Here is a 21,078-nt window from a genome sequence, read left to right on the forward strand (position 1 = left end):
AGGCAAAAAGAGCCAAGCAATTGTCTTTAAAAAAATATTTTCCTCCCGGCTCACTGCAGAGCGGCTGGGTGAAACGCTGGGAGCCGAACACCCTGTTTTCCTTGCTTCCTATTAAAAAAAAAAAAAAAAAAAGGGGCAAAAAAAAAAAAAAAAGCAGCACCCAGCAGGCCAAAGCAGGGATACAAAGTCCACTTGTGGCCCTGCGCTGCACCCCGGGCTGGCGGCAGCTGGGTGCTGGCGCGGGCGCCTGGCACACAATGGGCGCTGTTGTTGCCGGAGCGGGAGCTGGCGGCGGTTCAGGGCCGGGCAGAGCATGTGCCGGCGGCCAAGGGCTGGCGTGGCTGGTGTTAACTCTGCAGGCCCTGCTCCGAGTTCCCCGAGTGCGGAACAGGCAGGGAACAAATCCAAACCCACCCCATTGCCTCGCCCTGGCACGGGGAAACCGAGGCGTTTGTCCCCACATGGATTGTTAGTGCCCCCAGCCCCTGGCCCTGCAATAATTTGGGGTTTGTGAGTCAAGGCTGGGCCAGGACCATGAAACAGCTCCTGTATCCCATTCCCAGGGCTGTCCAAGGACCCCCACTCTGCAGAGTGTGCCTGGCCCTGGCAGTGACCCCATGGGGTCTCACAGACCCCACCACCCACTGGGCACCTGCCCCGGGCAATGCCTGGCCTTGGGGCACTCTCACAGCCAGCAGCACCCACACCCCCGAGTGCCACCACATCCCCCAGGGAGCCTCCAGCAGGTCACAGCATCCCTTGGTGCCTGCTCCATGTCCCCAAGCTGGTGCCTGCCAGGACACCTCAGTGCAGGCGCCACGCCAGCTCTGGGGGTCCCCTGCCACCACCCTGGGGTGCTGCAGAGGGAGTGACCCTGCAAATCCCATGTTCAGACAGAACATCCCATCAACTCCTGGTGCAGCTCCATGCCCTGTGCTAAACACTTGGGCCACGTGCCCCCCGAGATCCTTGAGCTGCAGGTGGGAGCTGCTGCCCCCCCAGCAGTGCCTCACGCAGCCCCCCCAATCATAAACCCGCTTCCCTCCCTGCTCTGCCGAGCTGCCTGGTCCCGCTAATAAAAAAAATAATAAGGACATGGAAAATTCTATAATATCCCTTTCCAGCTTCTTGGATTTGGCTTTCGTTAATTTGAAGCAGACCCCGGGGGGGGCAGAAGGGGGGAATCAAATCAAACCAGAATCACGGCACGGAAAGCCAGTTTTCACAAAAAAAGACCCAAGCCAGAAACCCCAACATTTGAATGCAGCAGGAAAGGGAGAAAAAGTTTAATATGTGCTTAAAAACAAACGAGCAGTGGTATCATTTTTAATTAGGAGCCTATTTTCAAAGCCCTTATTACTTACAGTACACTCAGCATCCGAGTAATTTTCCTCTCTCGTAAAATCCTGTCAGGGAAGGGGGAAAGAGAGGGAAAATGAGGGAAAGCAGGGAGGGAAAGTGAGGAGGGAAGGAGAGGAGGGAAGGCAAGGAGGGAAAGTGAGGAGGGAAGGCAAGGAGGGAAGGAGAGGAGGGAAGGAGAGGAGGGAAAGCGAGCCCTTTGTGCAGCCGAGAGCTCAGTGAGGCGAACGTCCATGCCAATTTGTCTGCAGTAATTAGTTTAGCTGCAGACACAGGCTGGCAACGGAGTCTGCGAGTTGCCAAACTTTTCCCAGGAAAGGGACCCTTCACCCAATATCACTTTTGGGTATTCCACCCATTTGTGTCGCTCCGGGACACGTCGCCGTGTGCCGGCACAATTGGAAGTTCCTTCTGGAAAACTAATATAATAATTCTTTGCCATTCCCCTCAAACTTTCTTCTTGCAAATTCCAGCCCAGTTTTCTCCTCTGGCAAACAAAATCCTCAGAGAAACCATTTCCTACCACAGCAAAGGCCTCATCTAAGGGCAGCTGGAGGGTGGGAGGCCAGCGCTGTGCTGCAGGGCTGACTGGGAGTGCGAGCCCCGCACGTGGCCCTGGTGCTGAACAGGTACAATGGGCCATGGTGGTTTGGCATGGCTGCTGTGGGGTGTTTGCCCCCTTTGCCCTGGGGCCCAGCACACACCGTGGCCAGGGGGCCGAGCCGGAGGTGTCGGATCCGGCGGCGGAGCAGGTACCTCGTTACCTCCCCGCGCTTCTGTTTGCTTTGGCAACTGATTAAAATTCCCCCAGGATTCCTTCACACTTGTGTTGGGGCTCCAAATCACCACTACCGGCCGCTTTTGCCTTCTCCAGGCCCGGCTCCTGGGCACTGAATCTGCCAGGGGACAGGGTGCCAGCTGGGTCCCCAAAACACTCGCGGTGCTCGCCGCACCCGCTGCTCGCCACTTTCACTTTCAGCTCCCCAAAGCTTCCCTGCTCCTCCGCCCTCCCCTCCAGCAAAGCCGTATTTGAGGGGAATTTTGTCCTCCTTTGACCTCTGGGTGCTGCTGCCCTTGGCACACGAACATTTTGGGGGGTCCTCTGGCACCAGGGTGCTGCTGGGCTCAGTGTGGTGGTGCAGAGCCACACCCTGTGCCAAGGATGTCACCGGTGTCACGGCACTGAGCTGCTCCTGCTCCCAAAACCGAGCTGCAGGGGCAGAGGGGCTGCCAAGGACTGTGACCCTTACATGGGGACAGTGGCAGGACCCCCCTGTGCCAGCTATGTCAGCAGGGAGGAGACAAAAACCAAACCGGGATTCAGTCACTCCAAACAAAGAGTCAGGGCCATATTCCTCCCCATTCCTCCCATTCCAGAAATTTCCCCAAATTCCCCAACATCAACACGACAAACCAGCCCTGGGAGTGTGGCCAGATTTGATTTATGTCTTTCTGCGGACACCAAAAAAAAAAAAAAAAACAAAAAAAAACTAGTGAGGAAACGTTTCCTGGTTGCATTTGGGGTTTGGTTGTTGGGAGTTTTTTTTAAAGGAGTGAAATTCAGGGCTTGCAAGAATTCCTGGTGCCTCCATCCACACGTGGCTGCAAAAGTCCTGACCCAAGTCGGCAGCATAGGGAGGGCAGCAGCACCATGGGCCGGTGGTGATGTTTGAAGTCATTTGGCAACCCCCCAAAGCCCCTTTTTGATGTAAAACCAAGTTTTAGGGTCATTTTGGGGGAGATTTGCTCCGGTGAGGTCACGGTTGCCTGTGCCGCGCTGTGTGAGAGCAGGGAAAGGGCTACACGAGCTCTTTGAGGGCTGGCTTCCAACAAATCCAGAGGGAAAAGGTGAAGTTTGAGCCAATGGAAAAAATACAGAGTGGGGGGAAAACTGGGGATTCATATTATTTCTTTTTACATCTAACTTGCAGTGAAAAAAAAAAAAAACAATAAAAAGCCACAGCAAAAATCCTAAAACCCCTTGAAATTCCTGCAGAATAATTCCCTGAAATCTGCTAGCAATTTTTAAACTGAAATCCCCCCCTTGTCAGCAACAATTTCACTAGTTAAAAACCTGCTTTAGAAAGAAAGAGAAAAGGGGGGGGAAAAAAAAAATCTCTTTTCATTGCACGTTTTGGCTTTGAATCGAGCCAGGCCAGACCTCTGCCTGTTTGGGACCTAGGCCAAGAGCCATATGCAGGAATAAAGTAAATAAATTCTGGTCAAAACCAGAATATTCTCCTTAAAAGTTATTTTAAAATCAAAGAAAGGCAGCAACAAAACTATCCCAACATGGATTATTTCCCTTTCTCTCCCTCTTTCCAGAGAGGGACGTGGCTCGGCCGTGCCGTGCGCCCAGTAGAATGGAACCCTGGAGAAAAACCTGCAAAAATGCTAAAAATGAGCCCCAAAAAAGGGTTAATGAGGTTGGGGGATGTTTTCCTGTGGTGGTGGGGGGGCATCCAGCCCTATGCTGCTCCATGGGTATCTGCACCCCCTTGGCTGAGCCCAAAAGTTGGCATCGAGGTGTCTTAGCAGCACAAATCAACCATGAAATGCCCTTTAGAAATAAAATCCAGCTTTGAGGGGGGGGCCACAAATTTGCACTTGTTCTAAGCACTGGTTTTATAGACAGGGGGTCGTGAGCTCACAAACAGGCTGGGATAAAAACCCAGAGAATTAACAAAGGGCCTGATCCAGCCCCTCCCTGGAACTGGAGTAACTCAGCTTCCACCTCCGGGCTTTAATCCTTGCAAAAAACCACTGAGAACCAGAACTGCACCCCAAACCCACCCCACACTTTTTGTTTTATTTGAGACAGCTCGGGGAAATTAAATTGGGTTTAGATTCCACCTCCATCCTCAAAACGGCGCTTACAGGCAGCCTGGAAGCACACAAAAATTTGGGATTTTTGTATTTTTAGTGTTTTTCTGCCTTGAGGTTACACTAGGAACTGGGGCTGAGGGGGCTGCAGTGAGCAGGGGGGAGTGGGGATGGTGGCTGCAGGGTCTGGTGGCAGCTCTGCAGCCCCATGGGCAGCACAGCCCACAGCACCCCAAACCCTGCAGCACCCTGGGGAGCAGGGTCAGGATCTGGGGTGCCCTTTGCCCTGCCTCTGGCCCTGCCAGGGCACAGGTGCCACTCACTGCACTGAAATTATTTCCATCCTGAGTCAGTGTTGTTATGGTTCCTGCAGGATAATTCCCCGCTAACAGAGGAGAAATGGGATCATTTTGGGGGGACAGGCTGCAGGATGAATTTGGGGGGACACAAGGTATGTCCCTGAGCCCCTGGAAACCCACGGGGATGTCTCAAAACCAAGGCCAGCAGCCCTTCAGCTCCAGCTTTGAATCACCCAGGAAATACTTTTAACAGCATGACAAAAATAAATAACCACGGCAGTTGTTTATTTATTATAAAGAAATATAAACTATTATTTATAATAACAAAATAAGAAATAAGAAATAAGAAATAAGAAATAAGAAATAAGAAATAAGAAATAAGAAATAAGAAATAAGAAATAAGAAATAAGAAACAAGGAATAAGTAAGAAATAAGAAATAATTTCTTTATCATGAAGAAATAAATAACCCTTCCCTATCACCCTGCACCCCAGGACCTTGCAGAAGAGAAAATAAAATCCCAGCCTTGCTCTTTCTCTCCCATTTTCCCTCTTCACCCACCCTGGCACTGCCAGTCAGGCACAGCCCAGCAAAATCCCACGGCCTGAACCCAAATATCCACATCCCCCCAAAACACACCAGGCCAGGGGAGACGAGGAATCGCTGGAGAAAAACAAAACCCTGGCAGGAGAGAGGGAGCTGCCAGCGGGCACCACGGCAGCCTTGGGAGCGGTTAAAAATTGGCAAATTCTTCCCAGGGTTTATTTTTTGCGCTGTATCGCACTCAGAGCCGGGCAGAAAATGCAAACTGTGCTCTGCGAGCAGAGTTACCACCGAGTTTACATTCCTCGAGGCTTCTGGAGCTGGGACGAGGCGAGGGAACTGCTCATTTCAGCCTTTTTTTTTTTTTTTAGCTTTAAAACAGGGAAGTGGGTTTTTTTGGGGGGGAGCAGATGGAGATTTTTAAAGAAAAAAAGAGAAAATAAAAAAGTTCTAGAGGTTTTAAATTTAAAGAATTTTTCTCTCTTTTTTATAGACAGCTGGAATAAAATTAGATCTCATTTCCATAAGGCCGATGGCCGTACTTGTGTCTGACAAATAACTCAGTAAATATATGCATATATATAATATATATATAAAATATAATAGACTGTAATACCCTGTGAATGTACAAATTAAGGTCCAGTATCTTGGTATGTATTGGTGGGTTTAGTAGGCAAAGGGGATATGGGGAATGGATAAAATAAACCTCCCGTGTATCCAAAATCCCTGCTAAATTTGAGCTGAGCCCTTGTAAAAATGATCAGGCTCAGAGTACCCCCCTTAAAAAATACAAATATAAAAAAGAGGGAGAAAACTATGGAACAAAAACTAGTGAAATGACTGAGTAATTTGCTTTAATTTTATTTTTTAAATATATAATAAATTATTTAGCATATTATTTATCACACTGAAACCATTTGAGCTCAAGGCAGCCGGAGATTATGTTCCTGTTTGTTCAGGACTACAGAGCGTGCCGAAAAATCCAGGCACACGATGCATGCTTCGGCCCTCAGCAAACTGAAAAAATATCTAATTTTTGTTGCCTTCCTATAGAAAAATATGGTTATTTGAAAGGATTAAGAGATTAAAGGATTACTCGATAACAAGGGTTAAAAATCCAGGGCCAGACACAAAAGGGGTCGATAGAAAGGAGGGAATTGCTCTCCCCCCCCTACCCCCCAAGCCCTTCGCCACTCCCGGACCAAACCCAGGGCGCTGCCAACTTTTGAGTGGGACTGGGAGGGGGCAAAGCCCCCAGCCCGCCCAGCCCCGGCTGCACAGCAGCTGTGGCTTTAAGAGATGGGGGGATTGGGGGTGTTCCTGGGTTAGGGGTGAACGGAAGGTTGGGGAGAACACGAGAGCACGGGGGGACAGGGATGGGTGGGGAACCCTGGAAGGGATGGAGGATGCTCGAGAGGGCTGGAGTCGGGGGGGACACAGCCGGGGGTGTCCGCCTCAGGGACAGGGAGGTGGCAGCGAGGGTGACCAGGGCAGGTGTCCGCACTCGGGGTGGGGATGGCGGGGGGTGACACGGGATGTCCGCACCGGGGGATTGGGGTGACCGGGGGGGGGGGGGGGTGTCCTCACCGGGGAGGGGGGGGGGTGAGGTGTGTCCGTGTTACGGGGGCTGTCCCTGTGCCGGGGATGGGGGTGAGGGCGAGTCTCCGCGGCGCGGAGCCGGGGCTGCGTGCCCGGGGGATGCCCGGGCTGGGGGCTGGCGGCCAGGGCTGAGCGGGGTCGGGGTGCCCGGGGGATGCCCGGGGCGGGGGCGGGCGGTGGGCCCGGCGCTGCCCGCGGCTCCTCCCCGCGCTGCGGTAGCTCCGCACCGGGGCCGCGCCCCCCCAGCGCCCCCCCCCCCGCGCCGGGCAGGGCCGGAGGGGCGGCCCCGCAGCCAGCCGGCCCCGGGGGGGCCGCGCCGCAGCCCCCGCCACCTACCCGCACCATCCGGGGGCCGCCGTCGCTGCCGGGCGAGCGGGGCCGGAGCCTTCCTCCTCCTCCTCCTACACCTCCTTCTCTCCCTCCTCCTCCTCCTCCCTCCCCGCCCCCGCACCGGGAGCGTCCCCGCCGCAACGCCGCCGGTGCCCCGGGCGAGGGGAGGAGGCAGAGGAGGAGGAGGAGGCGGGGGCGGCGGCGATGGGGCCGGGGCGCTGCGGGCTGCGAGGAGGAGCTGTGCCCGGCCGGAGTGGGGCTGCGCCGGGGGGGCGCGGGGGGGATGCCCGCGCTGCTCTGCCGTAGGCGCCGCCCGCCCGCCCCGCTCCCGGGGCTTTATTTTTTTTTTTTTTTAATTTTTGTTTTTTTCTCTTTTTATTTTAATTTTTAGAAAAAAAATTTTTTTTTTTGCTTGCCTTCCAAAAATACCCATCGCACCCCCCCCCGCCATCCCCCAGCCCCGCCACCCCCGCAGCGCATAAGGCCGGGCCGGGCGCGGGCTCCGCGCTCCCGCCGCCCGTCACCGCCGCCCCGCGCCCCCCGCCCCGCAGCCCGGCCCCCCCGGAGCATGGCCCCCGGCAGCGCCACGGAGCCGGAGCGAGGGTGACCGCCCGCGGGGGACACTGTGCCGTGCCGCTGGCCTCGGAGGACTTTTGCTATAATTACCATCATTGTTATTATTATTATTATTATTGGGTTTTTAATTTTTTAATTCTTTCGCGGGGCAGCGGTTTTTTCCTCCTCCTTCGGCGCGGTGGAAAACACACGTTTTAGATCAAAATCCCAAACCAGCCCATCCATCCTCTTTGCTTTGCGCTTCGCAGCAACTTGGAGCCCGTTAATTGCACTTGGCGATGGTAGGTCCCATGACACTTTCGTTTTCTCTTCTACTTCCCCACCTCTCCCCCCCCCTTCCCCGTGTGCGTGTGTTTGCGGGTGCCCCACGAGCAAAAGTTGCTGCCGGGGAGGGGGCGGCGGGGCGAGTTTAATACGGTGTCGGGGCGGGGGGGCGCGGAGCGGCGGGGGCGGGCGGGGGGAAGCTGCCGCCGTCTCTCCTCCCCCTGCCCACCCGCCCCGCGGTACCGGGGGGCGGAGGCGGCGGCGGGAGCCGCCCGGCGGGGAGGTCGCGGCGCGGCGCGGGGGGAGCCTCCGCAGCCAGCGGAGGGCTGGATGGAGCTGAAAATGGCCGCTAAAAAAGGGGCGGAGAGGCCGCCAGCCGCACCGACTTGAACTTGGAAGTGACGCCCGGGAGGGTCGCGCTCAAGTCCGCGCTGCTGTGCGGGGCCGCCCTGCCCGAACTGGGGTGGGAGAGGGGAATCAGCGTCCTCGATGCGAGAATAAAAACATTTCCCCCAGCCCCGCTGTGCGGGGCTTCGCCCGCTTCTCCTCTTGCCAGGCCACGGGGGGAGCGCGGCGGCGCGGCCCGAGCCGCCCCGGGAGGATGCGGAGAGCGGGCCCGCCCTGCCAAGTTTGCGCGGAGCCGCCGCATCCCGCGGGGACGGGGTGTCCCTGCGGGAGGAGTGTGCGGGGTGAACCCCAACCCCCGGCGGGGATGGGCTGCGGGGGTCGGCAGAGGTTGAGAGGGAAACTCGGTTGTGCAGGGAGAGGTGCTGCGGGGGCTCGTCCCCGCAGAGGGAAAAAAAGAAAACCAAAAGAGAAAACACACACACACACACAAAAAGCGGTTTTCGTGTTTTTGGGGGAGAGAGAGGCAACGCTAGAGCCGCAGCCCCGCGCTGGGAGCCGCCGCGCTGCGGGTCGGGTCCCTGAAGGGAGCGGCGACCCCCGGTGCGGGAGGGGAGCGGGGCGCGGCCCCCCCGGCCCGGGAGGTGCCCGGGGATCCCCTTTGTGTTCCGCCCGTGGCGCTCCCCGCGCGCTCTCTAATTAGCGTCATTAGCGCCCGCGATCGGCCAGGGCCGGGGGGTTGCGGAGCGAGAACTTGCGGTTGGGAGTTTGCCGGGCTCAGGCTCCGCTTTTTCACCTCCTGCTCTCTTTGTGCGGGAGGGGTTGCGGGGCTCCCCGGGACGAGGGGGGGTCGTGGGCCTGCCCGTGGTGCTTTCTTCCCCCGTGGCACCGTGATGCTGCCGGTGGTTAAATAACGCGGGGGGCATCAGGGTCTCCGCGGGATGCGGCGGGGCGGCCCCCCCGCACCGGGGCTGGGTGCGGGGAGTAACACCGCTACCACCCCCCCGCGCCGGGGCCGCTGCCCAGAAGTTGCATATCAATCTGCAGGGGTTTTTTTTCTCTCCCATCGCCGGATTGGCTCCATTTAGTTTAAAAAAAAAATAAATAAATAAAACCCCCAAAAGAGCCAAAGCCGGGCGCGCTCGGCGCTGGCCGCGCCGGGGCGAGGGGGGATTCGCCGTCCCGCGGGCGCCCCGTCCCTCCCCCGCCCCCCCAGCCCCGCAGCGCCTCGGCCCTGCGAGCCAAAGGGGGTTCCTACATCTTTAAATGGGATGTAATATTTTGGGATGGGCTTTTTTCATAACGTCACTTCATTCCTCGCTCGTTTTTTTTTTTTCTTTTTTTTTTTTTTTTTTTTTTTTTTTTCATTTTCTCATTCTTTCTTTCCTCTCTCTCTCCGCTGCCCGGGTCTCGGATGGAGCCGCTTCCCTTCTAACTTCCCCGCCGCCCGTGCCTGCAGGCTGGGTGCGGACCCCCGGCCCCCCCGGGGCGAGGATGACCCTTCTGCCTCTTTAAACCGCCCCCCCAAAACCCCCAAACAAACAACAACAACAACAAAAAAGCGCTTTATTTTCCAAGGGGGGGAAATTTTTGCTTTTTATTTTTAATTTTTTCTAAGGGTTGGTTTGTTTTGGTTTTGTTTTTTTTTTTTTTTAAGTTTTTTTTTGCGGGGGGGTGGAAGTTGGAATCTTTTTATTTCCTCCTCGGCCCCCCCTCCCGCGGGGCCGCCCCCCCGAGCCCGGCTGCCCCCCCCCGGGCCCCGCAGAGCCGATCTGGAGGAGAGAAAAAACGCCCGGACTGCTCCAGCCTCCGAAATGACTCAGTAACTTTTACGCCTCGAGTCTCAGCCCTGCAATTAGGCACTTTCCCAGCACGGCTCGGGATGTATTCGTCTCCTCTCTGCCTGACCCAGGTAACCGGGACCCCCCCCCGCGTCCCCCCTCCCCCAATTTGCTCCTTTGGCCGCAACAGACTTTAACAGTAGCAATGCAAAAAAAAAAAAAAAAAAAAAAAAAAAAAAAAAAAAAAGAAAACCCAAGAAAATGCAACACCCCCTCCCTAAAAATAATCATAACAGAGAAAGGCGGGTTGGGGCCGTGCAGGGCTGCTCAGAGGAGCCGCGTTCCTCTCTTGTCCCCCTCCCTTGCCTTTTGCAGGGTTTTTTTCATGGTGTTTCTGGTGCTTTTTGGGTTTTTCAGCCTTCACTTTCACTTGGGGCGTGGGGGGGTTGGAAGATTGCGTTGTGGTTTGGGTTTTATTTTTTGTTCGCTGCGCCCAGAGGTGGGTGGTGCGGGGAAGCCGCCGGCTCAGGGGGTGCGGGGGGACACTGTGGGGTGCGGGGAGTCCTTGGTGGGTTTGGGGAGCCGGGGGGGGCTCGGTGCTGCAGATTCGGGCTCGGCCGTGCTGCCTCTTGCGTAGTGTGAAACTTTTTTGCCCCCCCCCCCAAGCCTAGCTGCACATGGTGGGGTGCAAGGGGTGGGGGGAGCACAGGGATTTTATTCGAAATCCTCCAACTTTGGGACAATGTGCACCCGGCCGTGCCACACTGTGCTGGCGGGCGAAAGGGCAGGGGGGTGGTGCACGGCAGGATGTGGGGGGCTCCCCCTCAGTTCCCGAGGCCAGGGGTGATGCCAGTCCCCGTGGGGTGATGAGGGGCAGCCCCGAGCTGTGCGTGGGGACACCGGTGTCACCCCAGGCCACGCTGCCACGGTCCGGTGGCACGCGGCAGGGTGGCTGTGCCTGGGCCCATGCTGCAGGCAAGCAGGGTGTCCCCGAAACCTCCCCCCCAACAGCCCCTATGGCCACAGGGGGGAGATTCAGGAACCCCCCCCTTGCCCACAGCACGACCACTGCGGCTCTGCCTTTGCATTGTGCTTATTGATCGCTGATATTTATTTAATTATTGAGCAGGCAGCTTTCCCCGCCTCGTAACCTGTTCCCTGCTGGCAGCCGCTGCCCGCTCGGGGCCCGGCCTCGTGCTGCACCCCGGGCTGTGCTGTGGGGAGGGGGTGCTGCTGCAGGACCCCTCCCGTGCTGTCAGAGCCCCCCCTCGGGACGCGGCTCCGCCTCGGGGCTTGGGCTGCGCTGCCCAGGGGGGTCCTGGGGGTCCCCTCGTGGCGCTGGGAGGTGCGGGGGCAGCGCGGGGTCCGGCCCCGGATCTCCCTGGCCACAGCGTGAGGCTGGTGAGGACACGGGCAGGGTGGGCAGCGCCAGGGCTGCTCAGATGACCCTGAGGTGGTGCTCCCTGTCGTGTGGTTGACTTGGCAAGGGTCACACCTCAATCTGGCTTATTTACTTCTCTTTCTTTCTTTTCCCTTTTTTTTTTTTTTAACTCGTTTTCTTTCTTTTTTCTTTTTCTAATTTTTATTTGTACTTTTTCTTTTTTTTTACCTTCTTATTTTTCTTTTTAATTTTTCTCTCTTTTTTTCTTTCTTTCTTTCTTTCTTGCATGCTTTTTTTTTTCCCCTCTCTTTTTTTCTTGCTTGCTTTTTTTCCCTCCCCCCCTCCTTTTTTTTTTTCTTTGTTTTTTTCCCTTTCCTTGCCATCCCGCCTTTCCCACCCTGCCTCCATCCCTGCCAGGGGTCCCACCACCTCCCAACCCTCCCAGTCTGCAGCTGGTGCTGGCTTGGCAGCGCCTGTTGTTGCCAGCTCACAGCGCTGGTGTGATGTGGGAAGCCGTGCGGCCGCTGGCCAGCCCGGGGCTGGCAGAGCCCTTCTCCTCACAAACCCGTGCTCTTCCCAGCGCTCCTCCTGCCTTTCCCTCCGCGGATCCTCTGCCCCACTGCCAGGGCACAGGGAAGGCTCTGGTGTCCTTCCCCTCACCCTGGCATAGCCTCAGCTCCGGTCCAGCGCGGCTCGGATGGGACCAGGCATGGTCCCCACCGCCAGCCCAGCCGTTCCCATTCCCGTTGCCGTTCCTGCTCCCGTTGCCGTTCCCGCTCCCGTTGCCGTTCCCATCCCACCCGCGGGCAGGCTCGCCCGGGCTCGGGAGCTGCGGATGGTGATGTGGATACATTGGAACGTGCGCGGGAGCCGCCCTGCCCTGGCCTTTGCGCATCTCCCCGCCACCAGCACTGCTAGCCCTGGAGCCCGCACGGCCCCCGGGACCGCGGGACCCCTCGGGCGGGCGCCTTCCCAGCCGGAACAGGCCCAAGCTGGAGAGCCCAGCGGCACCAAAATAGCCTTGGCAAAGGCATCGCCCGTGACACGCTGCTGGCCACGGCCTCGGCCGTGTCTCCCGTCGGGCAGGAGGGTGGCTCTGTGCCCTCCCCAGCTCTGTGTCCCTGCTTGGGGACTTCCTCCCGCTTCCGCAGCTCACCTCTGTCTCCCCTCGGGGACAGGCCGGGAAGTCAGGAGGGAGCTGCCTAGATTAGCAGGGAAGCAGCGCAGGAACCAGCGCCACGCACGAGGCCTCACCCTGCCCACGGGGAAGCAGGGCGGGGGGCGGGGGGTGTCCGGCTGCCCCGGCTCCAAAATAACCCTGGAGCTGAGCACCTGCCAGGGACCTGCACGTGTGTCCCCTGGGAGCTGCTGCCGAGAAGCCGAAGGGATTTCCAAAGCTGTAATGGTTATCCTTGGCTCCTGGATCCGCAGTGGGGGGAGATTTGGGATACTTCTGGTGGGAGAATATTGCGAATTTTATGGCTGGTGATGCTCCTACATCTCTGGCTCGTGCCTGGTACCTGGCAGTGCCCCCAGCACACCCCCGGTCCCCCACCCTGGTACCAGAAGGGTGGGAATGAAGTGCAATGGGCGCCATCCTCCAAGGCAGCCGCAATGTTGGAAGCTGGGCATCCCGCCAGGGTCTGGTCAGAGACCCTCTTCCCTCTCCCAGGCTGCATACTGGGGGTGCAAAGCTGATTATGGGATGGCAGAGGCAATGCACCCACACTGCCTGACCGAGAGCCAGCAGCCAGGCACGGACCCCCGTGTGTGCCACAGTCAGGGGCTCGGGATCCGAGGGGCGCTGGGGAACACCTGGCTAAGCTGGTCTGGCACAAACCTCGGTACCAGCAAACGGGCACAACTCGGGGCTTGGAGGTGGAGCTGGGCTGCCAGAAGCATTGCGGCCACGTGGCATGGTCACAGCCACATCTCCAGGCATCCGAGGGGCTCCCACCTCTCCCCGGCTGCGGCTGGGCTCCACACATCACTCGGCTGCCACCGCTGCTGCAAGCACGTGGCTGGAGCAGGGAGCTGCCTACTGGGCACGTCTCATGGGGCATCCTTTGGCAAGCCCCCTTCCCAAAAACTCCGGGGCTTTTCAGCACCGGTGCTCACCCTCTCCACCAGTAGCTCCGGAGAACTGGTTTCCAGCCGGGAGCTCAGATCGGCTGCCAAAGGATGGGAGCAGCAAGCCGGGCATGGCGGGGGAAGAGAGGGAAGGTTGCAACACACTTTCAATTCTCCCATCTGCTGAGTATTGTTTGGGAAAAACAATGAGTCTGTTCTTTAAATGCAACCTTCGGGAGATCCTCGCTTTCCCCGCGGCGCCTGCCGCGCCGTGCCCGCCTGCCCTGGCGAGCCCTGCCCCGCTGCTCACGCCCGCTGCTCCTGCCTGATCCCATCTTCAATCCTCACCCGGGAAAAACAGATCCTGTTTTCAGTGAGGTTTCAGATGCTGGATCGGAGGGCCGGGATGGACATGCGGGGAGGCGGGTGGGATAAAGGCAGCTGCAGGAGGGGCTGCTGGCCGGCGCTCACGCTGTGCCGCTCTCCCCCTCATCACCTTGAACTTGTCTGGGGCCTCGTGCAGTAAATCAGCCACACTTTTTAGAGGTGCCTGCCGATTTCTCCCCTCCGTGGCAGCTTTGCCCTACTCACGATTCCCTCCCTGACCGTGGTTCGGGTCCCTCACGCCCGCGGTTCCCTCGGTGCGGGGCAGGGAGCGATCCCACCTCGTGCCCAGCGCTGCGGGTGCGTGCGCGCCTTTGCAGGCTGCTGAACAAAGCCCAGCTGCCAAGCCCAGAGTACTGCCCAGAGCTCTTGGAGCGATTGGGAACGGCTCCCTTTGGCACTCTCTATTCCCCTGAGCCTGGTAGGGTAGGGGATGGGCGCTGGGAGCCATAGCCTGATCCTGTTTTGACCTGGCGGTTTTCGAGCTGGCGGTTTTCCCCACTTTCAGGGGTTGCTGTGGCGTGGATGGTGTGGCCAGGGCAGTGCTGGTGTGGCAAGGCTCGCTGGGCAGAGGAACCATGGCAAGGGCCAGCCCAGCCAACCCTTATCAAGGCATAGCAAAGAGCAAGAAAGGCGGCTCCCCGAAGAGCTCTGGGCTTCTGGAATGGGGAGCTCAAGGGCCCAGAGGAGAAGTGCCACGGTGGCACCGAGCAGTCCATCTCGACTCAGGGCTGTGCACGGCAAGGAGGGCCTGAATAGGGATTTGGTACTCACAGGGAAATGGAGGGTCAGTGTCTCCCACCTTTGGAGCGGTGGAGGCAGGCAGGGCTCTCTGGGAATGGCCTCAGGGACAAGGACAGCTTGCGCTGTCTGCTCACCCTCCTTCCTTGCCTGATGGTGCCTGTGCCATCCATCCCTGTGCCTGGCCCGTGGACATGTTCCTGCAGCCCAAGGGGTGCCCATTTTCCCAGTATCACTCCCATTGTGCCTGCACCTGTTCTAGCTACAAGCTGAGTCCTTGGTGGCAGGATGAGGGTGGTGATGGTGATGGTGATGGGGAGCATCCCCAGAGTCCCTCACTGGAGGGGAAGGAGAGTTGTTAGGGAGTAAAATCCCTCCCTGTGAAGCTGGCATGCTGCCTGCCACCCCCGGCTGTGCTGTGTCTCCTCTGCGCAGGGATGGCAGTGCCAGCACAGAGCATCTCCAAGGGGGCTGGCTGCGTGTGGGAAGGGGCTGGGGGGCTGCTGTGCCCATCAGTCCTTGCACCCAAGCTGGGAAGTGCAGGCAGGGCACTGGGATGGCAGGGATGTGCTCCTTAGAGACCCATGGGGAGAGGATTTCTCCCACAGCACCTTGGGGTGTGCCGGGCAGGTCGAGGCAGGGCGGCGAAGGCGATGGGAGCAGCCAGGGCATCAGTGGGTGCCAGGCCCTGCCAGAATCATGTGGCATCACTGGTGACGTCCGCGTGGCGTGGCTGAGGGCTGCTGGTGGGGCTGAGTCTAAGTGAGGCAAAGCTTCATGGTAGACCAGGAGTGCCCGGCGCCAAATCCTCATGGATTTTCGGTACCAAGATGCTTTTAGATGCACCAAACAGATCTCAGCCTCCCTCCCTGCCCTGGCAGCCAGACACCCTGAGATCTCAACCTCAAGGGGGGTATGCAGACCCCTGGGACGTGCCAGCTGCAGGGAGGGGACGCACAGGGTCCCCACAGGCATCGCGGGGCCTGGCTCGCGCCCAGGCGGGCGGCCGAGCTCGCCGTCTGTCCTGCCGGCCCTGGGCAGGCATCCCCCGCGGCCGGGCACGCTGTGCCAGCTTGGCCAGCACCCAGCCCTGCACCGGCCAAGAGCCGGAGCTTCCCAAGGCCTGGAGTGGAGCTGGGAAAGGATCCCGTGGCCCAGGTGCGGCAGCGCTCACGCGCTGGGGGACCTGGGGCCAGCCACTGCCAAGGATTGATTTCTCGGTTAACTCACCACTGCTCTAAAAGCACATTAATCCTCCTTCCCCGGCTGGCAGCCAGGGCTGAGCTGCATTTTGGGCGAAATCCCCAGGTCTGGGCTTCAGGCTGCCTGCCGTGGACGTTGCCCTCCCTGCCACTGCCATAACTCCAGCAGCACTGCCTGGCACAGGAACACTGGGATCTGGCCCTCCTGCTGACCCCTCTTCCCTGGGAGCTTGTTCAAGTCCATAGCCAGGTGGATTTTTTTTTAAACTGGGTGGTTTATTTTGTTTTTTAAGAAGACTTTCACTCTCCTTGCAAAGGGCCCCTGCATTCCCTTCACGGAGAAATGGTATTTGACCAGCTGTTGTCCAAGAAAACCCCCAGCATGTTTCTGATCACGAAAAACCAAGAAATATTTTTGCTTTCAAAGGCAAAAAAAAAAAAAAAAAAAAGCCCAAGAGAGAGAAATCTTGATTTTCCACCCAGACATTTCCCCTTTTCCTAAACCAGCCCTGAAAAACAGAGGCACCACTGCTCCCTCCACAACCCAGGATGTCATCCTGGGGGTACAGTCCCACCAGGGGCACGGTGAATATCACCCAGGGCTCATTCGGGTGCTGGTGGGTTGTGGCAACGCCAGGTGTGTGCCCCCCTCTCTTCTCAAACCCCCTTTTCCAGGTGCTCCCGCATTGTACAGGCACGTGGGGCTGCCGGGAGGGCGGCGAGCGCCGGTGACCTGCTGGCTGTCCCCAGGGAGCCACCCATCACTGTGTGCTGCAGAGGCGCCGCCGCCAGCCCGCCTCGCCCCGCTGCCACAGGCGACGAGGCCGCTCGGTCCCACGGTTGCCTGGCGGGAGCTGTGATGTGCCGGATCCTGCACCCCCTCCCGCCGTCCCTGGCTGCTGCCCAGCGATTTGGGAAAGCGAGACGGCGCAGGCTGAAATGTGACCCCCGCCACGCTGCGCCGCAAAATCTCCTTTAGTAACCTGTGCGCCAGGACAGCGAGCGCGCGGCGTGAATACCAATGAGGGGGAAAGTGCCGAGTAAAGAGTTTTTGATGGAAATGGCATCGCATGAGAAAGAGAGCGGTAGCGAGCGGGCGAGTGCGCGCCCGGAGCCTCCGCTGCGCACGGGCACAGTGGGGCACGCACGTGTGCGCACCTGTGGCCCGCGAGGTTGGAGGCTGAGCGTGGCAGCGCGCCAGGGCCGTGCCACCCCGGCGAGCACGAGGGAGATGGAATGGGGGTGATGCGAAGGGGCTGCGAAGCAGCAGCTGAGGGGACACGTGGCAAGGGGTTACCACGGGCAGCGTGTCCGCAGGGTCCGGGGCACTTCCGTGGCACATCGTGGCCCCGGCCGCAGGGAACGGCTCCCTTTCCCCGGCGCAGTGCGCTGCTGATCAAAGGCGCAGGCGGGGAGGGAGCGGGCCTGTGTGAGCAGCGCCCTGGCCGCGCGCCACCCCACCTTCCCGCTCCGCTCCCCCGGGAGTTTGTTAAACAAATTTCTCTAATTGCACAAGCCAAGGAGTTTGTTGGAGAAAAAAGCCGGGGAAATTCCCCTCCTCTGGGCCACCCCTTCCCCGCTTCCCCCGGGGCAGCTGGCGCGGAGCGAGCAGGTCCTCCCCACGACCCCCGGCTCTGCGGGAGGCTGTGACCCCGACGCCTGCGGGGCGCAGCTGCGGGGTGTCCTCATGTCACCCCTGCCTACGCGAGGACGTCCCCTGCGCGACCTCTTCCCAGCCGGGTCGCACACATTCCCTCCCGTCCAGCCCCCGGGGTCAGACCCTGTCACCTAACGCGGTGACACCCAGCACCGCCGCCTGCCCTTCCCGGCTGGCGTTCTCCATCGCTTGGCTGAGCACCCCTGGAAACGGCCTTTGTGAGCCTCCCGTGGGCAGCCCCTGACATCGAATCCCGCCGGATTAGCGAACGTACGGGATAAAAGCCTCGGCTTGGCGGCAGTTCTGTGCCGGGTGGGGGCTGAAGCGGTGGCCCTGCCAAGAAGGGACGATGCGCGGCCGGGTCCTGCCCCGGCTCTCGCTGAGGTCATGGCTATAGATAGCCCGGGAGGGCGCAGCGCCGAGGGCAGGATCCTCGTGCCCTTGCCAGCTGCACCGAGAGCCCTGTGGGCACCCGCAGCCTGGGAGGAGACGCTGCCAGGGCGCTGGGGGTTGCTGATGGACGGGTTGGCTGGGCCAGCTGCTGGCCACCGCCAGGTGACAATCTGGTGCTGCAGGGTGTGACCCTACACCTGCAGGAATGCTCAGACCCCGCTGCTCTCCATCCTCCGTGGTGAGTGGGGTTCTGCAGCCTCCACTGACCTGGGGTGGCTTTTTCTATTGCTTCCTACCATGTTTATTTCCTCCTCTCCTCCTCAGCAAATGCCAGGCTGGGCACCCCCACCCATGGGTGCAAAGCTGCTGGGTCGGGGAATGCAGGGCCAGGGTTTGCCTCCTCCAGCTGCTCAGTCTGGGTGCAGCTCAGCTCCCAGCAAAGCCGGGCAGGCGTATGCCCAGGGTGCCCCCACCAGCCCCATGGGGCTCTGGAGCGCCAGGGTGGCTGGGAAAGGCGTTGTTGATGAGGGCACTAAAAATAGAGTGGAACTGGGATCTTAATGGGACTTTGTGGGAAACCTGGAAACATTTTCTCATCCCCATAAATGAGTCCAGATGCATTAACGATGACTGCATCGCATCCTGAGGTACCGCCGGAGGGAACCGGGACGCGCTCACCAGCTTCCTCGCCCTGCGGTGGGGAATTGGTTGGAGAGAGGAGTCACCAGCAGCAGCTGGGGCCGAGCTGTGACTGCTGTCTCACATGGGGACAGGGACAGGAGCTTGCCCAGCATCACCTTGGTGAGGACCTCAGACTCCATCCCAGGGTCTCTGTTGCCAGTGCCCATGGGCACTCACAGCTCTGCATGCAGCAGGCACTGTGCAATGTGCACGGGTTGGTCATGGCATCGTGCCCCCATGAGCTTTCTGGAGTCCCCCAGGCCTTGAGGTGGCCAGTGGGGGGAGGGTGAGGTGGTGCAGGAGGGCCCTCAGTCCCTGGGCCATTGGTGTGGTATGCTGGTACCCCAGTGTGCCCTGTGGTGGCATCGAGCTGGTGGGATCCGGCCTGTGGAGAGGTTTTTCCTGTTCTGTCATGGAGCTGTGACTGGGGTATTGGCTCCCAAAGCGCCCGACCCCACTGGGGGACCTTGGACTCCCCTAGAGGATGGCTCAGGGCCAGCCTGGGCAAGTAGCCCAGGGCGGGTGGCTGTTGGAGCACCACGAGGCAGGTTGTCACGGCTGTCTCCGCGGTATGGCAGTGTCACTTAGCGGTTACAGCAGCATACGGGAGGCAAGGGCAGCCCCGCCCCGGGCCTCAGTTTACATCCAGGTGGGAAACAGCAGCCAGCACGGGAGGAGGGCGCTCGCCCCCTGCCCCAAGCCGGGCTGCTGACCCATCACGTGGGGGACAAGGGCACTGCCACTGCCACCACCTCCGCGCCGGGCACCGCCGGAGCCCAGAGCCCAAACAGAGTCCCTTTGTGCAGGTCAGCCCCCACCCACTTCTGTCGCTTGGGAGGCATCCAAAACCCTCCCGAAATAGGACCCAGCCGGGCTCAGCCTTTGAATCTCCCCAGGAAGGCTCTGCTGAGCTGCCGAAAGTGGATGAACATCCCCTTTCCACGCCTTTACCAGTCCCATCCTTCAGTCGCTGGGGTGCAGAGCCCGGCCAGGCTCCGAGCTGACCCTTTGGGGACACGCCCAGCCACTTTGATCTCCAGGCACCACCCCGTGCCTCAGCTTCTCCATCTCTCTGTGGAGAGTCCTGGCAGATTGTCCCGAGCACACAGGGAGCCGATGAGGAGCTGGAGGAGGGCTGAGCCTTTGGCACATCCCTGGCACAGCAAAGGCACTGGGGCTGTGGGGGGGCATGAACTCTTCACCTCCAGGGCCCCGGGGTGGCCGATCCTGCTACAAGGTCGCTGATTCCGCGGCAAAAGGCCGGGGCTATTTTTAACCACTGACTTGCTCCAGGGATGGGATTTGTAGCGGAGTGAGACCCACAAACCCATCACAACGCTGCCCATCATAGAGTGCAGAGATACCCCTAAGTGCCAATGCCCCACAGCAGGCACCCCCAGCAGGGAGCCGGGGACACCTCTCTGCACCCTTACACCTTTAATGGTGCATTACGGGGGGGGAATTAATCCCCCTCGGAAAGGCCAGGACAAAGCAGGCAGGGCTAAAAATACGTTGGGAGGGAAATAAAACCTCCTGCGTCAGGGGCTAAAGCTGGGCTGAGAGCCCTGGGTCCGGGCCGGGGGGGCTGGAGGGACCCTTCCTGGCGGTAGCCCCTCCCCAGAGTGAACACGATGCTGCCAGCCCCAACACATCTCCTGCTCAGTTTCCCTCTGTGCCCTGGGGAGGAGACTCCATCCCTGGGTCACATCCTGACGCTCCCAGGCTGGAGACCCGGGATCAGGAACAGGGCAAAGTGCTGTGTCTCGACACCGCACCCTGGCTGTGCCAGGAGCAGGGGTGCTGGGGACGGGCCCCCCCCTGCTGACGCAGGGCAGGGCGGGGGAGGTACAGCGCCAGGCCCCGTTGGCAAAGCTTTTTTTTTTTTTTTTTTTTTTTTTTTTTTTCCAGTTCCATAAAATATTTCCCTTCCTTGGAGGCCCCGGTGGTGGTGGGGGGGGGGGGGGGGGGGGGGGGGGGGGGGGGCGGGGGGGGGGGGGGGGGGGGGGGGGGGGGGGGGGGGGGGGGGGGGGGGGGGGGGGGGGGGGGGGGGGGGGGGGGGGGGGGGGGGGGGTCGGCTGGGAAGCCACGTGGCTGTGGTGCGCTGCCACGGGAGCTTCCCAGGACGAGGGGACATCTCTCCTGGCCATGGGCTGGGTCCCCCCTGTGCTGCTTCCAGACCTCTCCCAGACCTCATCAGTCACCGTCGCATCCTGCCTCTTCTATGGGGTGGCCTGGCAGGTGACGTGCCTCAGTTTCCTTATTTTTGGAAAGGCAGTGCCTCACCCTGGGGGCAGGTGGGGTCACCTTGGGAAAATGGCTGAGCCGTCGGCTCCCAAACCCCAAAGGAGACACGCAGAGATGGTACCTGGGGAAACTGAGGCAACCGGGAAGTCCAAGTGAGTCTCTGGGAAGGCAGCAAGTGGTTTTGGGCTCTCATACCATCAAGTCTCCCTGAGCAGAGTCCTCTTGGCTCCTCCACCACCCAGCGCTAGCTGTGTTGCTACTGGATACATCCCTGGGGCATCCGTACCCCTCCCTGGAAGTTGGGCACGCTGCTCCCTAGGTTGGGGTGCATTTAGGAAACTCGGGGACCGGCAATGCCAGTTGTTGCTGGGGTGGGGGTGCACGCAGGCAGACCAGAGGCGGTGCTG

General features: G+C 59.6%; 1 protein-coding gene across 1 annotated transcript in view; it reads left to right on the forward strand.

The window, feature by feature from the left end:
- Positions 1-9,510: 9,510 nt before the first annotated feature.
- Positions 9,511-21,078, forward strand: part of NFIC (nuclear factor I C) — a 37,352-nt gene continuing 25,784 nt past the window's right edge. Inside the window, 1 exon segment of the mRNA XM_079328636.1 lies at positions 9,511-10,049. Coding sequence (XP_079184762.1) covers positions 10,020-10,049 — 30 coding nt within the window. The 5' untranslated portion in view covers positions 9,511-10,019.

This window comes from Erithacus rubecula (genome assembly GCF_903797595.1).
Source record: "Erithacus rubecula genome assembly, chromosome: 28".
In the NCBI taxonomy this organism is placed as follows: domain Eukaryota; kingdom Metazoa; phylum Chordata; class Aves; order Passeriformes; family Muscicapidae; genus Erithacus; species Erithacus rubecula.